Source organism: Myotis myotis, unplaced genomic scaffold, assembly GCF_014108235.1.
Source record: "Myotis myotis isolate mMyoMyo1 unplaced genomic scaffold, mMyoMyo1.p scaffold_m19_p_18, whole genome shotgun sequence".
Taxonomy (NCBI): domain Eukaryota; kingdom Metazoa; phylum Chordata; class Mammalia; order Chiroptera; family Vespertilionidae; genus Myotis; species Myotis myotis.
This window is the reverse complement of record NW_023416322.1, coordinates 13,138,636-13,158,397: the sequence shown is the minus strand read 5'-3', so window position 1 is coordinate 13,158,397 and position 19,762 is coordinate 13,138,636. Positions and strand designations below refer to the sequence as shown.

General features: G+C 46.4%; 1 protein-coding gene across 4 annotated transcripts in view; it reads right to left on the bottom strand.

Annotated features, from left to right (window-relative positions):
* HHAT (hedgehog acyltransferase) overlaps nucleotides 1-19,762 on the bottom strand; it is a 162,608-nt gene that overhangs the window by 99,207 nt on the left and 43,639 nt on the right. For all 4 annotated transcript variants that reach the window (XM_036343691.1, XM_036343693.1, XM_036343692.1 and 1 more), the window contains one exon: nucleotides 5,328-5,478. In XM_036343691.1, the coding sequence (XP_036199584.1) occupies nucleotides 5,328-5,478 (151 nt within the window). The remainder of the gene's footprint in view (nucleotides 1-5,327; nucleotides 5,479-19,762) is intronic.

The following is a 19,762-nucleotide window of genomic DNA, read 5'->3' as shown; positions in this document are numbered from 1 at the left end:
AAACTCCCTCCTCTGAGGGCAGAGCCCGTGACCTCTCCACCTCCGTCTCCATCATGGGCTCAGAGCTGAGCCTTTACTCAGCCACTCCCCTCACTGCCACTGCTTCCACACCGGCCTGCCCTCAGGCTGACCGCTGTCACCTCTGGCTTTGTTAAATTTTAAAAAGAAAAAAAAAAAAGGCAAGAAACTATCACTTCCTACGGACCTACTATAGCCAGGCTCCATCAACCCTCCAATCACCCCATGAGGCAAGTGTTATCATTATCTCCATTTTAGAGATGAAAAGATTGGCCCCGAGCACTGTGATTATTTGCTCAAGCCACACAGTAACTGGCAAGCTCTTAATTACCAGGCTGCCTCCCAAAACAGTGAACTCTTACTAACAGCATCTTTTCCATCTTTTCTCCTTTAGGTTCATGCTGCCCCTGCTTTCAACCCAGCAATGCTGGTGGACATGGGGTGCGTTATTCACCAACTCCGTGCTTGCCATCCTGCCCTGCAACCTGAGGCTAAACACGATTCAAAGGCAGGACTCATGCAAAGCCAGCGGGTTGTCAGCATCTACCATGGGCCTGGACCAGCTCTCCACCTAGGGACTTAAACTCATGCAAGAAGGGGCTCAGGCTCCTCCCATCCCCAGCGCTAACTGTCCCCGTATTTTAAGGTCTAGCAGCCACCAACAGTGCCCAGATTCCTCTGGGATAAGCAATGATGCATGAGTGTGCCTGCGAACACCTGAGAGCATCATAATTCAAGAATTGCAGAAGACGCGCTGTGTGAGGTCCCTGAGATCACCGAAATGGACTCATAACTCACCAGCCACCGGGGGAAATTGTATCACTTCGCACACTGTGATCCCGTAGCTTGAAATCAAATCAGGGGAACATGATCAGATTTCTAATTTGGAACCGTGGACACGCAACGTCATCTTTAATGACTCCTGGGGCAAAGGATGCTCATTACAGATCTCAGCCTACTGAAATTAAAATATGAAACCTAAAAATTAAGCAGAAAATTTTCAATTCCTCGGGTCCATAAGGCCACAGAAAAATCATACCAGCAGGAATACATATACTCCTTAGGGTTTTGTTATGCCTACAAATATTTAAACGGAAGTTATAAGAAAGAGAAGAGCTAGAAAAAAAATAAACAAACCCATCAGAGACCCTAACCTTTAGGTTTGGGCCATCTGGGTGAACAGCAATTTTTCATGACCAAAATGAACTATCATGTCAGGCAACATTACCCCTCTGCTGACGGCCAATTTCATCTATGATGTACAGCGCAGATTCCCCTGATAGGGCAGGCTGCCGCCTCAAGTCCTCTCTCACTGCTGAGAGGACTGAACGACAGTGCAATCAGCCAGCACCCTGCCCAGGGTGTAAGGCTCCTTTAAAATGGGAGGCTAAATATTCATCTCTCATTATCACTTCTAAACCCCATTCAGGGTGGATTTTCTAGAAGTCTGTGTAATCATGAAACAATCTCCAGAGACTGTTTTGTAATCTCTTTCCTGAGTTATGGGTCCATTTCAATGATCTCAGGGACCTCCCCATCCTCCCTGTCCTTTGTGTCACTGGTAAGAGTGGCTGCCAAGGCCCAGCAAAAAGATGAGCATTTCCAGCTTTCACATCTGCTCCTGACTCCATTTTTTTACATACCTCAACCCAGGAAAAGGGAGCAATTTTCCGTCTGCAGTGAGACCTCAACAGGTGCCCCAGAAATATTAGTGTAAAGGTAGGTGTAAATAGAAATTACAAACTCAAAACTTCATTTTCCCTTGACATGCATTCTTACAGAGGAAAGTTAGAGAGAGGGGGCCAGGGGAAGTGGAGGGTTATGCTACCAGCCCCTGAACATGAACATGGTATACCTCCCCCTAAGGGTCAAGGAGAACCTGCAAATAACACAAATGATAAACTATGAGGTTTATTCTTTTATCAATTAAAAATCACTCTTGCCCAGCCAGTGTAGCTCAGTGGTTGAACGTTGACATATGAACCAGGAGGTCATGGGTCAATTCCCAGTCAGGGCACATGCCCGGGTTGTGGGCTCGATCCCTAGTTGGGGAGGGTGTCATACAGGAGGCAGCTGATCAATGATTTTCTCTCATCATTGATGTTTCTATTTCTCTCTCCCTTTCCCTTCCTCTCTCAAATCATTACAAATATATATATTTTTAAAAACACCACTTCTTCTGAGCCTTAACTTGTGCACTGCAGCTCAGAAAGACTTAAAATCCCTTCCTGCCTGGCCACCGTGACTCAGTAGTTGAGCGTCAACCTATGAACCAGGAGGTCATAGTTCAGTTCCTGGTCGGGGCACATGCCTGGGTTACAGGCTCGATCCCTAGTGGGGGTCATGTAGGAGGCGGCCGATCGTGATTCTCTCTCATCATTGATGTTTCTATCTCTCTCTCCCTCTCCTTTTCTCTCTGAAATATATATATTTTTATATATTATATATATATATATATATTTTATTTTTTAATCCCTTCCTTAATCCAGTTACTTAATGTGGAATGGCCACTGTGGAAAAAAAAAAGAAAGAAAATGAAAGAAAGAAAAGAAGGCCTAGGTGTTGCTAAGTATAATTGGTAGACCAGAAAACCCTTCAAGGAATTAAAACAAATGTGAGGGGGGGGGGGGGGGGGAGTCTGCGGCCATGAATGGCAAAGGAAGCCATGATCAAAGTTGAGGTCACTCCCTGTGAAGAGCAACACTGTGATCCTATCATGTTATTTCATCACATGTCCTCGTAAGCCTTTCCCTTGGAACCAATCACTCCCAGGGGTCACCCCAGAGCCTCCCCCTCAGAGTAACTTTCATTATTGCTCTCTTGCCCATGTGTAACTGAGAGGGAGGAGAGCGTTTCAACAACCCGGGACTCCACTAACCAAGAGTGACAGAGCTCTCGGCAGATCTGCTCTCTCAGCTCTGTGGTTTGTATAAAACTGAGGGTCTTGGACAAAAAACTAAGTAATAAGTTAATTAATTAAAACAGTAAAGGACAAGAACAACCAATCTTAAAGTGAAATACAGTCAACTGTCTAAATTGCCCCTTGTGACTGTCAGTGGGCTGGCATTTATGGACAGGGAGCCAGGAGCCTGGGGCCAGCATGCCTGCCCAGAAGTCCTGGTTTTCTATGATGCCAGCAGACACTGGAGAGGCTCTTTAGAAGAATGAGCTTCCCAAGAAATGCATTAGTGCGAGCATTCACACCAAGGAGGCAGAGGCAACAGCTAGACGGATACCAGGCACTTGTGGAGCGGCCCCAAATCATGCTGAGCCCTGACCCATTTATTCAGTAAATTACTTTCACAACTAGGTCAAATGTTAACAGAGCCTTCCAACTACTCCCTGGCCCCCTGGCTGGAGAAAGACCCTTTGCTAACCTTGCCATTAAAACTGGGCAACCTATGATATTCAATAAAGTAATTAAGGACAAATCCAAGCAATTACTTGACGTTTCCTGCAATAACCAGATGACATTTGTAATCCCAAAAAGCAAACTGGACCCCCAAAAAATGTGTTTTGTTCAAAGGCGTAAATAAGTCTAGCATCCTATGTAATAAAGAGGCAATGTGCAAATTAACCCTCATGCCATAACGCCGTCACAAGATGGCGGTGTGTACAGCAGGGGTGGGGCCAGCGGTAGTAGGGCCAGGGTTCCTGTGGCCTCCCAGGGGTGCGGGGGGTCCTGGCCGCTTTGTGCGACTTCTGTCGGGGTTTCCGCAGCCTCGTGTGTGTGTGCCGCGGGGGTGGGGCCCGCGGCTACTGCTGTGTGCAACCCGGAGGCAGGGCATCAGGGCGGCACTCCAGGACTCAGGGCCATCCCATGGCAAGCCGGCCATGTGGGGCGGGACTCCGGGACTCAGGGCGGTCCCATGGCATGAGGGGGCGTCCTGGGTCTTGTGCGATTTTGCACAATGGGTCACTAGTCTATAATAAGTGATTATGGGAAACCAGGATGTTGGGTACTAGCCACCCCCTTTCTAATAGCAGCAGTAGATATAGCAACAGTCACTGAGCCCTTCCCTTACCTGTGTCTCAGCTCTTCTGTCTACAGGAGTGAACTATAATATGAGCCAAAATGGCAGCTGTGAGCCGGGACAAGACTATGGTGAGGTCAACGGAGGCTCCTAGAGAGCAAAACTGAAGCGGCATGGACTCCCTGGATGCGCAAGTCCCCGCCCTGAGGTTCTTATCTTAGGTCTAAAATTGTTTGCTTTCTAAAGGGATTCTTTGCCTCCTTGAGGGATTTGCAAAAGAATTCTTTAGTAGTTAATTTCCAATTCTTTTGTGCACAGATCTTACAGAGCACTCCTACTGGGCAAAGTGAATTACACCAAAATTCAAACATACTGGAAGGGAAAGAAAAACAAGAGGCCAGCAAGGTCACCTGGAGGACAACAATCGGAAACAACAGGGTGCTAAGGGATCTTTCCCAAGGAAGACTCCAGGCCAGCCGTGGGCAAACTACGGCCCGCGGGCCGGATCCAGCCCGTTTGAAGTGAATAAAACTATTGAAAAAAAAGACCGTACCCCTTTATGGAATGATGTTTACTTTGAATTTATATTAGTTCACACAAACACTCCATCCATGCTTTTGTTCCGGCCCTCCGGTCCAGTTTAAGAACCCATTGTGGCCCTCCAGTCAAAAAGTTTGCTCACCCCTGCTCCAGGCAAATGTGGGGGTATGGAGCACAATAAAGAAGAGTAAGGAAATGTAGAATAAGCATCTATTTACCCATGCGCACCAAGTATAGGAGTAAGGTAAGGGTGAAAGCTAACATTGGTTAGCATCTACTATGTGCCAGATGCTTTAAATGCCTTAGCTTGTTTAGTCTTCACAACAGCTCTTGGAAATGGGTATTATATTATTATCATTTAAGAGACAAGAAATGGAAACTGAGAGCGATTTAGTTCATTGCCCCAGATCTTAGAGCTAGTAATTGCTGACAATGGCCCACGCTATTATCCCGAGTCTATTCTCTTACTGGACAGTCCCACATAAACACATGTCATTCTCAGCAATAACATAATCACTATCTAACAGCATGTCCCAAGCTAGTAAGGAAGCACTTTAGACATAACCCTTGATGCGTTTGTCCAGCCTCGGTGACATACTTTCTCATCTCACATAGCATCACAGCCTGACAATATTTTCAAGAGGTCATCCTCTCAGATGAAGAAACTGAAGTGCCAATTGCGGCTTCAGTGAGGGGCAGAGACAGGAAGGTGGCCCAAGCCCTCTGAAGCTGACCAAGCCACGGCGCCTCCACGGGACCTATCATCGCCCCTGAAGGGCTTAATACACCACTGACCTCCACATGCCCGTGAAACTGAACATGGTGCTGACACAGCGAGGGAGAGGCGGCGGCGTGAGTCCATCCAGGCGCATGAGCAGAGCTGGGATGCCAAAGAGCACCAGGTACTTCACGTAGAAAAAGAGCACCTGGGCCAAGGCCAGTCCTCCTGGAAGACAGAGGGACCCGTGAGACACGCGACAGGAAGTGGAGCCATCTCCTGGCAAAGATGCAACATGCCAGGAGATGAGCCTCCTGCTCACCTTCCGCCACCCACCCGCTTCTTCCCTTCAGCACCCACATTGAAAAAGTCTCCCACATGGGTTTTGATCAGGGAAACTTTTGGATTAACAAATGAGGTGGGGGCCCAGCCAGCATGGCTCAGTGGTTGAGCGTCAACCAATGAACCACACAGTCACGATTTGGTTCCTGGTCAGGGCACATGTCTGGGTTGTGGGTTGGATCCCCAGTGTGGGGCAAGCAGGAGACAGCTGATCAGTGATTCTCTCTCATCACGATGTTTCTAGCTCTCTCTCCCCCTCTCTCCTTCTCCAAAATCAATAAAAATATCTATTTTAAAAATCAACTAATGGGGTGGGGAACACCCAATGCAATATGCAGATGATGTATTCTAGAACTGTACACTTGAAGCTATATAATTTTATTAACCAATATCACACCAATAAATTCAATTAAAAAGAAAAAAGTTGAAAAATAAAGTAAAATAAATAAACACAAATACAAAATTCCCTTTATTATTGTGACAGGTTATAGGATCTCTTAGCAGTCATGCTTCTGCAGATACTAGAAAAGGGCACTATCTATCTATCTATATATATATATATATATATATATATATATATATATATATATATATATATGGCATTTTAAAAAACTATTAGAAAGGGAAAGTCCTTCCCAATTCCTTTCAACCTTACATAAGTTCACACCCAGTTGGATGACAAGAATCAAAGAGTTAAAGCAACAAAGGTTAGCAAAGATGTGAAGATACTGGGACCATCGTAGACTGCTAGTGGGATGTAAAATGGTGCGGCCACTTAAAAAAACAGTTTGGCAGTTCTTCAAATGATTAAACACAGAGTTACCATATGACCCAGCAATATACCCAAGAGAAATGAAAACAAATGTCCACACAGACACCTATACCACACATTCATAGCAGCATTGTCCACAACAGCCAGAAACTGGGAGGGGGAGGCAACAACTGTCCATCGACAGATGAATGGATAAACAAAATGAGCTCTACCCACACAACAGAATATTATTCTGCCATAAAAAGGAGTGGAGTGCTGATATATGCTACGACATAGATGAATCTTGAAAACATTATACTAAGTGAAATAAGCCAGAAACAAAAGGCCACATGTTGTATGTTTTCATTCATATGAAAGTCCAGAACAGAGACACAGAGATAGAAAGTGGATTAGTGGCCGAAACTGGTTTGGCTCAGTGGATAGAGCGTTGGCCTGCAGACTGAAAGGTCCCAGGTTCGATTCCAGTCAAGGGCATGTACCAGGGTTGCGGGCACATCCCCACTGGGAGATGTGCAGGAGGCAGCTGATCGATGTTTCTCTCTCATCGATGTTTCTAACTCTCTATCTCTCTCCCTTCCTCTCTGTAAAAAATCAATAAAATATATTAAAAAAGAAAAAAGAAAGTGGATTAGTGGGTTGGTGATGGGGGTGGGGTAGGGATGGGATTGTGGGAGGGTGATAGTTAAAGGATCAGGATTCTCTTTTGAGGTGAAAATGTGCAAAAATTGGCCATGATGGTTGCACTTATCTATGAATAAACTAAAAGCCAGGAAGAAATCAGCTATATGTTTCTGCTTGAATTTTGATGCTTCAGTGTAATTCACTTTGCCCAATAGGAGTGCCCTGTAAGATCTATGCACAAAAGAATTGGAAATTAACTCCTAAAGTATTCTATTGCAAATCCTTCAAGGAGGCAAAGAATCCCTTTAGAAAGCAAAGAATTGCCTCCATAATGTAGCCAACAAATTCAGAGCTTCATACTTCAACTTTGCCTAAAAGAAAGATACACCGATTTTATGTCATCCAAGAAGTTATCTGTACACTAAGTTATCCGGGCACAACAAATACAGTAGTGTTTTAAGGGATGCTGGGATTGGAGGGGTGGGGGCAGGGAATAGTTGGTGTTTTAAATAACTGGTGCAACTTGCTACCCTTTACAATGCCACATTGCCAAGCAGGCCTCTCTCCCACTCCAAAAGCATGCACCGTGAAATTATCTCACCCCACATGGAGTATCTGTAATTGAACAGCCAAGTTCACGGTAGTAAATCCCAGAGTAGCTCTGGGTTCATACTGCATTAATTTTATATAATCTCAGGATTCTAACCCAAGGAGAAATTGTATAAAAATTCTTTTTTTCTACTGTATCTTAACGAACATTAGAATGTTTGATGCCGCCAAAGAGTGGGAAAGGAAGAGAATCGTATGCTATCTGACATTTGTTTGTGTTTCCAGTTTTCAAAATAAACATCAGATGTCAAATGTCTTATCCTACTCCCCTCACTGGGATGTAGAAGGAGAAAAGGCAACTGGCGGACTTTTTTAGCATTTCATTATCCAGACATTATCTCAACAACAGCTGGTGTTTAAACACTGAACTGAAAAGCCCCCTGACTACACCCACTTAGGAGATAGGTTCCTAAAACTTAACTCTAACGTACATCCTCAGAGCTTTATTCTAGCTTTGCCATGTAAGAACAACTACTTTTCAATCTTTTTCACCTCCCCCGTCTTCACTCACTCTCAAGCCCCTTGCCAAAGCTCTTTTGATCCCCATAAAACTCATATACCATGGTGAAACACCATTTAATAATGAATTTTTTTAAAATGTCGTCTTTTTGAGCTCCTTCAAAAACAAAACAAACAAAAACACCCTTGCCTGGCCGGCGTGGCTCAGTGGTTGAGTGTCAACCTATGAACCAGGAGGTCACAGTTCGATTCCCAGTCAGGACATATGTCCATGTTTCAGGCTCAATCCCCAGTGTGGGGCATGCAGGTGGCAGCCAACCAATGATTCTCTCTCATCATTGATATTTCTAGCTCTTTTTCTCTCCCTTCCTTTCTGAAATCAATAAAAATATATTTTTTAAAAAAAAAAAAAACATAAATTACCACCTGAATCCTAGGCTCTATCAAGTTTGGGGTATAGTTACCCCATATGTTGTCTCTTTATAAGACTCTGAAGTCCAAAAGAAAACAATGAATGGAAACATATACATTTGTCTAAAGCCACAGAATGCACAACACCAAGAAGGAGCCCCAATGTAAACATCATGATGTGTCAATTCGGTTCATCAGCTGCAATCCTCTCTGAGGGGGGATGCTGACAGTGGGGAGGCTGGGAGTATGTGGGCACAGGGATTACATGGGGTATCTGGGTACCTTCCTCTCAATTTTGCTGTGAACCTCTTAAACTGCTCTCCTTCCCTCTCACGGGAGAAAAGTCGGAAAGCAGGATGTGTCCACAGCCCCAGGGATCCAGGTGGATCGTTATTGGCCACCCATTCACTATGAATCCCAAAGGCCTGTGGCGAATACCGATATTTCTCCTAAATTCCAAAACTGTAGATGACATCACCCCTGGACCTCTCCCCATCACCTCGTGCCTCTGGTCCCCGGGGGCCTCAGGAAGGTCTGAAGAATGAATGAGTGGGTAGTGATTTCCGCTGCCGGCATAATGAAGCTTGTTGAATTGATTTGAATTAAATGACCGTCATTTTCTCATTGATCACAAGTTGAGTTGAGGACAGGTCGCACTTAAATAACACTTTCACAATCATTGAGCCCATCTAAATGCCCTTAATATGCCCGGTGCTATCAAAGTTGATGACAGTTCAGGACTGGAACACTCGGCTTCTCTCTCCTAATCAAAAGTAATTCATTACAGCGGTGGGGGGTGGAGGCCGGCATCATCTAAATCTGAGAGTTCAGGGGGACTGGCCCGGAAGTGGGCTGTTTTGAAGCAGGAGTTGGCTGGATACAGGAAACCTCAAGCAATGGAGCGTGCAGAGCACAAGGGTGTGAACCAGCCCAGTGCAGGGAATAGGGGTGTTGGGCAGGGGGTGGAGGGGCAGATAAGCAGCACAACTTTATAGTAGAAGGCCTAAGAAACCAAGCAAGAAAGGGAGATGATTTGCTTCGTGTTTATAAAAGATCAGTCTGTAAGGACACAGGGGATCATTTTTGTTCCTGAGAGAAGACAGACAGGAGGAGACAGAGAAAAGGGCAGAGCAGTGTGCCGGAGACCAGGGCCTGAGTTTCAGACGTGGCAGAGGAAGCAGAGGGGCTCCGGTTGTCAATTTTAAGTTGTCTGTGCAGCTCTCTTCCCAACTCACCTCCTCAAACACATACACAGCTCTGTCTGAACAGATTTTTGTTTTGTGTGTGTGTGCACGCATGTGTGTGTGTGTGTACAGATCAAGTAAAAGAACCATGTACCATGTGGTAATCAGGGCACTGCAAGATGATCCCTAAATAGAATGAATCCCACAGAAGCAAGAGATGAGACAGAGGTGGCCATGGACTGGAAATCTTAGGAGAGCCCGGGCTCTGCCCAGCCCAGGGAACGAGAGGCCAAGCCCACTCAATCTCGAAATGAAGGGGGAGGTAGATGACTCACTACTAAAACCCAGTGACACTCTCCTCTACAGTCTCTACATAAAAACATGTTCTAGCCCCAGCTGGTTTAGCTCAGTGGATAGAGCGTCAGCCTGCGGACTGAAGGATCCCGGGTTTGATTCTGGTCGGGGGAGCATGCCTGGGTTACAGGCTTGATCCCCAGTGGGAGGCATGCAGGAGGCAGCCAACCAATGATTCTCTCTCATCATTGATGTTTCTATCTCTCTCTCCTTCTCCCTTCCTCTCTGAAATAAATAAAAATATATTTTAAAAAACAAACCAAAAAAAAACATGTTCTATATAAAACCTGAAAACAAAGAGTAAATTAACATATATATATTTTTATTTTGCAGGAGAATTTCATGAAAACTGAAAGTGATAAAACTCAGGGATACCATGGAAACTGGGATAAGAATGGCCACTTCGGTAGAACACCTCTCTCTGGTCAAGAAACAACACCACCTCTCCACCCCCACCTCAATACCTTGTAAATTCACCAGGAGAGGCTGAATAGTAGGCTGATACAATTTTGTCCAATTTGAGTTTCTCAAATGACTACCTAGCTTTTACTGCCACCTCCTGGCCCTTTCTGGTATGCCTATCCTGAGCCACTGATACTAATAGCCACACACATAATACATCAATTATTACTTTAAAGAATCCCTGGCCAAGCCCTGGCCAGCGTGGCTCAGTTGGTTGAGCATCATCCCCTGCACGAAAAGGTCACCTGTTCAATTCCCAGTCAGGGCACATGCCTGGGTTGCAGGCTTGACCCCCAGGAGGGGGTGTGAAGGAAGCAACTGATTAAAGTTTCTCCCTCACATTGATGTTTCTCTCTCTCTTCCCCCCCCCCTTCCTCTCTCTCTCTAAAAACATCAATAAAAATATATATTTTTTTAAAAATAATCTCTGGCCAATGCAAAAATTCTCAACAAATTATTAGCAAACTAGATTCAACAATATATTAAAAGGATTATATATCATGGCTAAGTGAGTGGTATATCCCAGGGATGCAAGGATGGTTCCACATCCATAAATCAGTCAAAGCAATACATCAAATTAACAAAATAAAGGATAAATGCCATATTATCTTCTCAATAGATACGGAAGTATTTGACAAAACTCAACATCCTTTTGATAAAAACTCTCAGGGTCTAGCAGAAACAGAATAAAGGCCATATATGATGAACCCACCGCTGCCATCATGCCTGATGGTGAAAAGCTGAAAGCCTCTCCTCTAAGATCAGACAAGGATGCCCACTATCAGCACTTCTATCCAACAAAGTATTCAACATAGTAGCCTCATGTTCTCCTATACGAAGCCTTTTTCTCTCTAGGTCAGCCACACAGAAAATCAAATTACTCACTCAGAGAGTTGCTTAGTGAGGAAGAAATCAGGGCCGGGGCACTGGCCAGAGGACACACTATGTATGGCCTCCAGCTCTGAGAGATGGAGGCGTTGGCCCCACGACAGGGCTGTCCGGCCACTGGCCACGACAAAGCAAACTGCTGAACAGAGTGTCCCTTTCCAGCCACGGCTTTGACAGGAATTGCCAGGGCCTGCGCCTCCTGGTGTTTCCCCGTCTAGTTCTGCCCAAACCACCTCCCCTTCCGGTTGGCAGACTCTCCGCATGAGTGTGATTAAAGCCTCCGGTGAAGCTGCCATCAGACCCGCAGCTCTGACCCACGGTGCCCGACCTGAGAGTCTGCTCTCAGGGATGGGCTGTGTCCTCCCTGTCTCTAAGCTGTTGGAGGCACCCATGGTCGTTTCATGCACTTCCAATAAACAGGTCATGACAATGTCCATTTGTTGAATGACGAGACGCTTCCAAAGAGCTTGCCCATCCACGTCACAGGTATTCCTCTCAAGCACCCTTCGGGGTTCTTTGAGCAAATACTATGATCCTCATTTTACAGAGAAGGACACAGATTCAGATTGTAGGTGGTTTTTCCGAGGTTCCAGAATGAGCGGACAGAGGGTTAAGACTAAAACTCAGATCTCTTCAGACCCCAGGTGAGTGTACCAAGGGCACCTGCTCTTCCCAGTGAACACAACGGACCTTGCCTGACCGCCTGCATTATCTGTATATGACAGTTATTCACAGAGTGTCAATTAGCAGCTGTGTCATGTCTGGGTGCCGGGACACCACGACGGCCAATTTAAATAAGGCTGCTACTTCCATGGGATGTGTATTCAACCGTGAGAGACAGGCAACTGCAGCTGGCGCTGAGCCCGTGTGGAGGATAGAACAGGTGACGTCAAGTGCTGGCTGGCTCTTTCTGTTTGAGTCACCAGGGGAAGCTTGTCTTAGGAAAAGGCATTGAAGCTGAGGTGGGAAAGACAAGTTGTCACACAACGATGAAGAGGAAGAACCCTCCTGCGGGAAGGGACAGCTAACGAGAAAGGGCAGAGGGCAAAGGGGCGGTGGCAGGAGACACATCAGGGCAGTGGGTAGGAGCCAAACCTCCTGGCATTTTGTTATGGAGGATCAGCCGGATTTTACTCCAGTACCGGGTACCGTGGGAAGCCATCACTGCTACAGAACTGGGCTGCCTTTCAGTAAGTCACGGCGCTCTCCACCAGCCTCTACACCCCCGAATCCCCGAGTCTGTGCCTCAGTTGGCCCACAGTGGCCAGTGCACCATGCTTCCAGTTCTGTGTGAATATACAGTGTTTTTATAATCTGGTAAGAAGTACCTGAAAAGCTCAGAACACAGTTTGTCTTGAGGGAGGAGGAAGGTTTGTCCTGTCTGAAAACCCATATCCCTAAGTGGTAGGTTTATAGCCCCAGCGTTGGCGCAAACCAAGCTGCAGGAGGCGCTGGCTGTCCCTTGGAAGAGCTCAGTTGGAAATGCTGGAGACAAGGCCAGGCTCCAGCCCACACCCACCTGACAGCAGCGTCTCCCTCAGGCCCATCCTGCTCCCCCACAGTTCACTGCTCAGATGGCAGCTGACAGCTGCTTTCTCCGAACACAGACACAAAACCCACAGCCATCCTATGGCAAAGGGATGCTAAAAAAAACCCCACAAGGCAGGGAGCAGCGAAGGAGGATCAGGAGAAGAGAATGATGGCCTGAAGGTGGGGGATGCACGCCTTCTAAACAGAAATCCGCGGCCTGAAAACACAGTCCTCACACCCACTCTCTAACTCCGCTGACACTAGGAATGAAAAATGGCCCTCAAGTCCGGTTTGGCAATAAGTCACCAAAGCCTCTGACCTAGGAAATTGCCCTCAGGAAACCATCAGGGATGAGGTTCAAAAAGGCTTCTGCAAATGTGTCCATGGACATATCTATATATATAAAAGGCTAATATGCAAAGTGTTCCCTCTGGAGTTTGACCAGGAGGCCGGGAGTTTGCTCACTCACTATGATGTGCGCTGACCACCAGGGGGCGGCACAGAACATGGGGGTGACCAACGGTGGCACTGAGGGCGCGAGGGAAAGAGGAGGCGGGAGGCGGGGAACCTAATCGGCTCTGATCGGCCAGGCCTAGGGACGCTACCTGTGCATGAATTTCATGCACCGGGCCTCTAGTTATTTTTAACACGGCAAAATTGTAAACAGCAATCAGCCACAGAGAATCGTTAACTAAATCGTTAACTAAAGTCATAGAAAGGAACACCATACAACTGTTAAAATCATACTCTAAGACACAGAATCTAAAAGAGGACAGGAAGAGATAAACCGAATAACTTATATACGTATATGCATAGCCCATGAACACGGGCAATAGGGTAGTGAAGACCTGGCCGGGGGGAGGGGAGGGGGAGATATCTGTAACACTATCAACAATAAAAAATATATTTAAAAATGAAAAAAATAGAAGAATATTTCATCACGTAAGGGGAAATTCAGAATATATTAAGTCTAAGAAGTAGATAGTAAGGAAAAAAAGGACATGAGCGAACCCTTGTAAATAAACTGCACGAGAAGCCAAAGGCAGTGGGAAAGCAGGAGTGGGCACCTGGGGAGGCTGCACAGCTCCATTTGCCACTGCCCGTGAGGCTGGTGTGCTCACTGGTGAGCAAGTGGCCGTTACTAAAAACTCATTTGGGTAACAGCTGGGCATCAGGAGGGCACAGAGAAAAACCATCAGAAGAGCGAGCAAGGTTCCTTCTGGCAGAGACCCTGGGACCTGCACCTCCGTGAAAACAATTACTGAGCGTCCTGCCTGCAGGTTTCCCATTCAACTCCCCAGGAGTCCTCATCTGCAATTCTCAGATTCTCAGGCCATTCAGTCACCGGCTGCTGATCTAAAATCAACTGCACTTGTAAGACTTGACTGTGGTCCTTCTGGCCCTCCCTCCCACGGTCCCTGTGCGTCACACACACCCCTGCTCCCAGGGCGGGGATACCCACGGTGTTCATATTCACACACCTCACCAGAGAAGCCCACACCAGTCCTCCCTGGCACCGCTCACTGAGACAGTGCCCCGCACACAGTGAGGCACCGGAACCAAACGGGAGGGAGCGAGGGCAGCAGAAGGAACCAGGCCTGGAAACCAACACACTGGGCTCGCACCTGCACTGGGCCACCAACAAGCTGTGACCTTGGAAAGGCCACTGACCTTCTCTGAGCCTCCGTTGCCGAATCTGTAAAATGAGTGTCAGACAACCTGTGAGGTCTAATTTGGCTCTAAAATTCCAGCGTGCGTAATCTCCCCACTGTCTCGCCTCCAAAGAAATACCTGGTCCAGGGGGAGAAGACGGCCCAGTGTTCCTGGAGCCCAGAGGACCTTCCCAACAATTTCCATTTTACAGTAACTTGCACTGTACAAGTCTGGACCTCGCAAGACAATTTCAGTGCCTCCTCTGTGGGCCTGCCGGGAAGCCATTCTTTATAAACACGATCTTTTTTTTAAACCTTTATTGTTGAGAGTATTACAGCTGTCCCTCTATTTTTTCCCCATTGTCCCCTCCACCCGGTTCCCGCCCCACCCCAGGCCTTCGCTACCCTAGTGTCTGTCATAAACGCCACCCCAGTGTCTGTCATTAAAGCATGTATTTGATCCTGCAAAAGTACCACTTACATTTGCTCTGCACTCAATTCTGAGTTCTCATATAGAGGGACCAATGGTCCCAGCTCGTCCAGGACTGAGGAGTCCCCCAGATGAGACTTGCTTTGCCCAACCCAAGAGTGTCCTTGGCCACCAGGTCAGTCGATCACTCTACCTCTCGATATATCTCTGGTTTTCTGCTCCCGAAACACCCTCTGCACTCCACGTCAAAACAAAATACAGCACACCTTTCTGGCCTGTACGAACACCGCTGCTCAAATCAACACCATCACAGATCATCAGCCATGCACCCTGGGGTGCCTCAGGACGCTCCTGTCCTCAGGTAAGAGCGCCTTCATGCACCACGTCCCATTAGGAGCTCTTAGATGGGCGGGGGGGTTGTAATCAAGGGAAGAAAACACACAGAGAAAGAAATTTTTGTAGGCAACGACAGCCAGATGAATAAGAAAACCCTTATTTGAGCACTGAACCCTCACCGCATTGTTGCTGCCTAAAGGAGACATGAACTAAAAAAACACAGAAAACAACCCAAGAGTCAACAAAAGAATCCACTTATTCACGCGTCGATTCGTCCACGTTTGTACAGAGCACTTATTCTGCGCCAGGTGAACCACCATGAAAGAGAAGCACAAAAACATGGACTTTGCAATCTCCGCGTCTACTGATCATTCATGGATATTGATCAGAGCATTTAACGAACTCATTTCCCAAACTGGCTCCACTCTGCATTCCTATAATAAAAGTTAGAACATTAGCTATTTCACCCTTAAGACCACAGATAAGCAAGAGTATCATTAGAAGATCCATCCTTCTCTTCCAAAACACTCATTTCCGTGGAAGGTAGACATTGTGACTTCCTTTTATGAAACTGACCAGGACGTGTTGAAAAGAGAAGTCAAAAAGCAACAAACGTTTAAAGCAAGAAGACGGAAAGGAAGCTGTGACGCTGCTTGTGGCCAGCGAACTGTCCCAGTCATCCTGAGAAGCAGCGCGCCGCAGTCAGAAGCCCCGACGTAAGGGAGAGTTCACATCCAATACACCCAATCTCAACTGCAGAGAAACCTTAGAACAGGGAGCAAAGGAAGGTAAGTGCCCTGAGCCCAGCTTTCAGGAGCTCTCAGCAGCTGCGAGAGAGGGGGTGGCACGGGACTGTGGCTGGTTTAACCTCAGGCACACGCCTTTAGAAGCCAGCAGGCACATTACATAGTGCAGCAGCTTAAGAGGGGTGGACAGTGGTCGCTTTCAGTCACCAGCTGGTCACAGGAGGGTTGGGAAGACGTGTTTAGTTGCAAGAATGCGTGGGTAGGAGTCTCAGTAAGTGTGAGCTAGGAGGCTGACGGTGCCTCACCCACCGGGTGCCCACCGTAGAATCCCAGCCTTCATCTCCGATTCCACCCTCTCCCCCAGCTCCACAGTCAACCGTTTAGATTATGATGCCCGTCAACTCTCCCTCACAAATGTCCCAAAGTTGTTTTTCTGTCGATTACCACAGATCTCGAAGCACGACCCTGATTCAGGCCTCCATCACCTCATCTGCCTTTCCTCCTCGCTTCAATCCATCTTTCCACCAACCCCACCCCCACACCCCCACCCCTACACACACCCACACACACACACACCCCTACCTATCCAGGAGCTTCCAAGCACAAAGAACGTCTTTCAGTTCCCCAAATATGCTCTCAGAGCTCTCAGCTTTGGGCTTTGGGATATGCTAGTCCCTCTACCTAGAGCACCTTTCCCCCAGCCCTCATCTAACTATTATCTCTTTCATTCCTAAGCATCTTTTGGGTTTCCTCTTAGATGTTACTTCCTCTGAGAAGGCTTTCCAAGCTCCTCTAGACTGAGCCAGGCACTCCTCTGTGCTCCCACGGCACCCTGGGCTTCCACCCTCCCAGCACCTGTCTCCCTGCACCGGAATAGGCTTTGGTTTTTATTTTTTCTAAACAACTCTCTAGACCAGTGATGGTGAACCTTTTGAGCTCAGCGTGTCAGCATTTTGAAAAACCCTAACTTAACTCTGGTGCCGTGTCACATATAGAAATTTTTTGATCTTTGCAACCATAGTAAAACAAAGACTTATATTTTTGATATTTATTTCATATATTTAAATGCCATTTAACAAAGAAAAATCAACCAAAAAAATGAGTTCGCGTGTCACCTCTGACACGTGTCATAAGTTCGCCACCACTGATCTAGACCATGCATTCTGCAAGGACAGAGGCTGGACTTGCCTTGTTTGCCTATGCGTCCTTGTCATGGAAACCAAACCAGCTCGTTTAAATCAATCAGCTCACTCGTGAATGAGCAGAGTGCAGTCCCTTAACTGCTGTTGTCTGTCTGGGCCTCCCACTTGGCCACTAGACCGGCCGGGCTCTCTGACCCAGGGCTGGGCTGTGACCTGATTTCTGTGTGTCTCCTCAGCTGGATCTGTCCAGAAGGCAATGCCTGACGGGCACCGTGCTGAGAGGAGGCAGCGTGTTGGTTCGTAGGTTGTTTATTTCTGCACTTCAGGTTGAGGCCCATTAGTTTAAAAGCCTGCCAGTGCCAAACTCAAACTCTTACACATAAAACTGTTTTGAATATAGCCCAAATAAAGCAGACTTTTTGCCACCTACAGCCCGCCTCCTTTGTAGACCCTGTGAAACTGCCCAACATCTGCTAGTAACAGATCAGACAAACCTCGGGGCTACAGGGATCCCAAACCATTGCTGCCCTTCGTCCTGTGACCCAGAGTCTCCTGACCACACTGACCAGGGACGTCGCCTATGCGTCCCCCTCCTCTCTGATCCCACTGCCCCAGAGTGCCTCTCTCCCCTCCCCTTCTGAGTTTGGGCCCCACAATGCAGCTTCCCTACTGTGAGGGACTTCCCCCGAATGCAGACCCCTCAGAGCATCCCCCAAATAAAGCGTGTGCGTGTGACTGCCACCTCGTGCTCATGTCTTTGTCCTTGATCAGCCCTGGAATCCCTCCAACTCCCTACAGGCATAAGTCTGGGGAAGCCTGCATACTTATAATTTCCACGTAGTCTTCACTTTGATCATTTTTTAATCTGTCTTGTCACCCTAGGTTTAAATGTATCATCTGGCTTAGTCAGTATTACTTTCTAAACCGAATCTTCACCTGCAGAATTCTGTCCCGGCAATTCAGAACAGTCTCCAATTCTCATGACCCTGGTTATCCACCTCAAATCCCATTGGACTTTCAAACTCTAGCCCCTATTCCCCTGCCTTGGGCAACCATTGGGGGCACTGGCTCCATCAGTCCAGTCCATGCTTCTGGCCCATGCTTCCGGCAAACAGCCCGGGAGCTACCACTGGATGAGGTAAGAAGAGGGACTTGAACTGAGTGCTCTGAGGTTTTTAGTTTCCATCCCCAAGATTCCATGGTTCATAGTATTTGCAACAGAGCTTACACTAATGTGGCTGGAGATGGAATCGAGGATTATGGGTACAAAGCAAATGGCACTTAAGGTCCTGTTTGTAGAAAAGAAAAGAGATTTGTTCGCATAATCAGAGCCTGTGCCTTAATTTTTTTTTTTAATTTGTTATGACATAGAGTAAGCCTGAGTTCCTACTAGAAACGTTGGAAGGAAATAGTTCATCATACATGTTTCTGAAGGCCAAGTACATTTTCTTGGTGGAGTTCTAACTATCCAAAAATATCCAAAAATGAGGTCTCACTTCACACAAATCAAATAGCACCGTGTTAAGAAATATTAACACATTGGGGGGGGGGCAGTAACTTGGGGATAAGGACACATATGTAATATCTTAATCAATAAAAATATATTTTAAAAAAGGACTTTAAAAAAATAAAAATAATAAAAAAAGAAATGTTAACACACCTTGACTAATCACTTTCCCTTGTGGACATGAGCCCCAGCCCAGGCTTTATCCATACAAGACTCTTGGTAGGGAGAATGGCTGAGAATCTGAAGGCGATGGATAACTCCAACAGCTAGAAGTGATCGTGGTCATGGATTTGAGGGACCTGTTGGTTTGAGTGGTTCTATCTGCCTGTCCTCCCAGCTGCATAGTAACTTTTTACAGAACAAGGTACCCTAATCTTTGCATTTTGCTCTGGCCTCAGAGGCATCGACATCTGACAGGTATGTGCACAGGTGTGTTTGCTGCTGAGGGAAAATCCTTGAGTGCTGTCTGTGGTGTCTATCTGAAGAATTAGACCTCCAGCCATAGCCTGGCAATGAACATAGCTGAATGCAAATACCAGAAGGAGAAGAAGTAGAGAAAGAATGGGAAGCAATATTTAAAGCAATAATGACTAAAAATTTCCCCAAATTAATGTCCCACACAAAAGCCAAAGATCCAGGAAGCTCAGAGAACACCAAGCAGAATAAATGCCCCCAAAACTACCCCTAGGTATATTATACTCAAACAGCAGAAAATCAAAGATAAAGGGGGGAAAAATACTGAAAGAAGCCAGAGGAAGAAAAAACACCTAACCTGTAGGTTAACAGAGATAAGAATGACATCTAACTTTTCCTCAGAAACTATGCAAGCAAGAAGAGAGTAGAGTGAAATATTTATAGTGTTTAAAGAAAAAAATACCAACTTAGAATTCTGTAGAAGGTGAAAATATCCTTCAGAAGTGAACAAAAAATATGTCGTCAAACAAAAATGGTGGAATTTGTTTCTAATAGACCTGCCTTGCAATAAATTTTTAAACAAAGTCTTCAGAGAGAAGGAAAATAATATAGATCAGAAACTCTAATCAACGTTTTTTTAAAAAAGAAAGAGC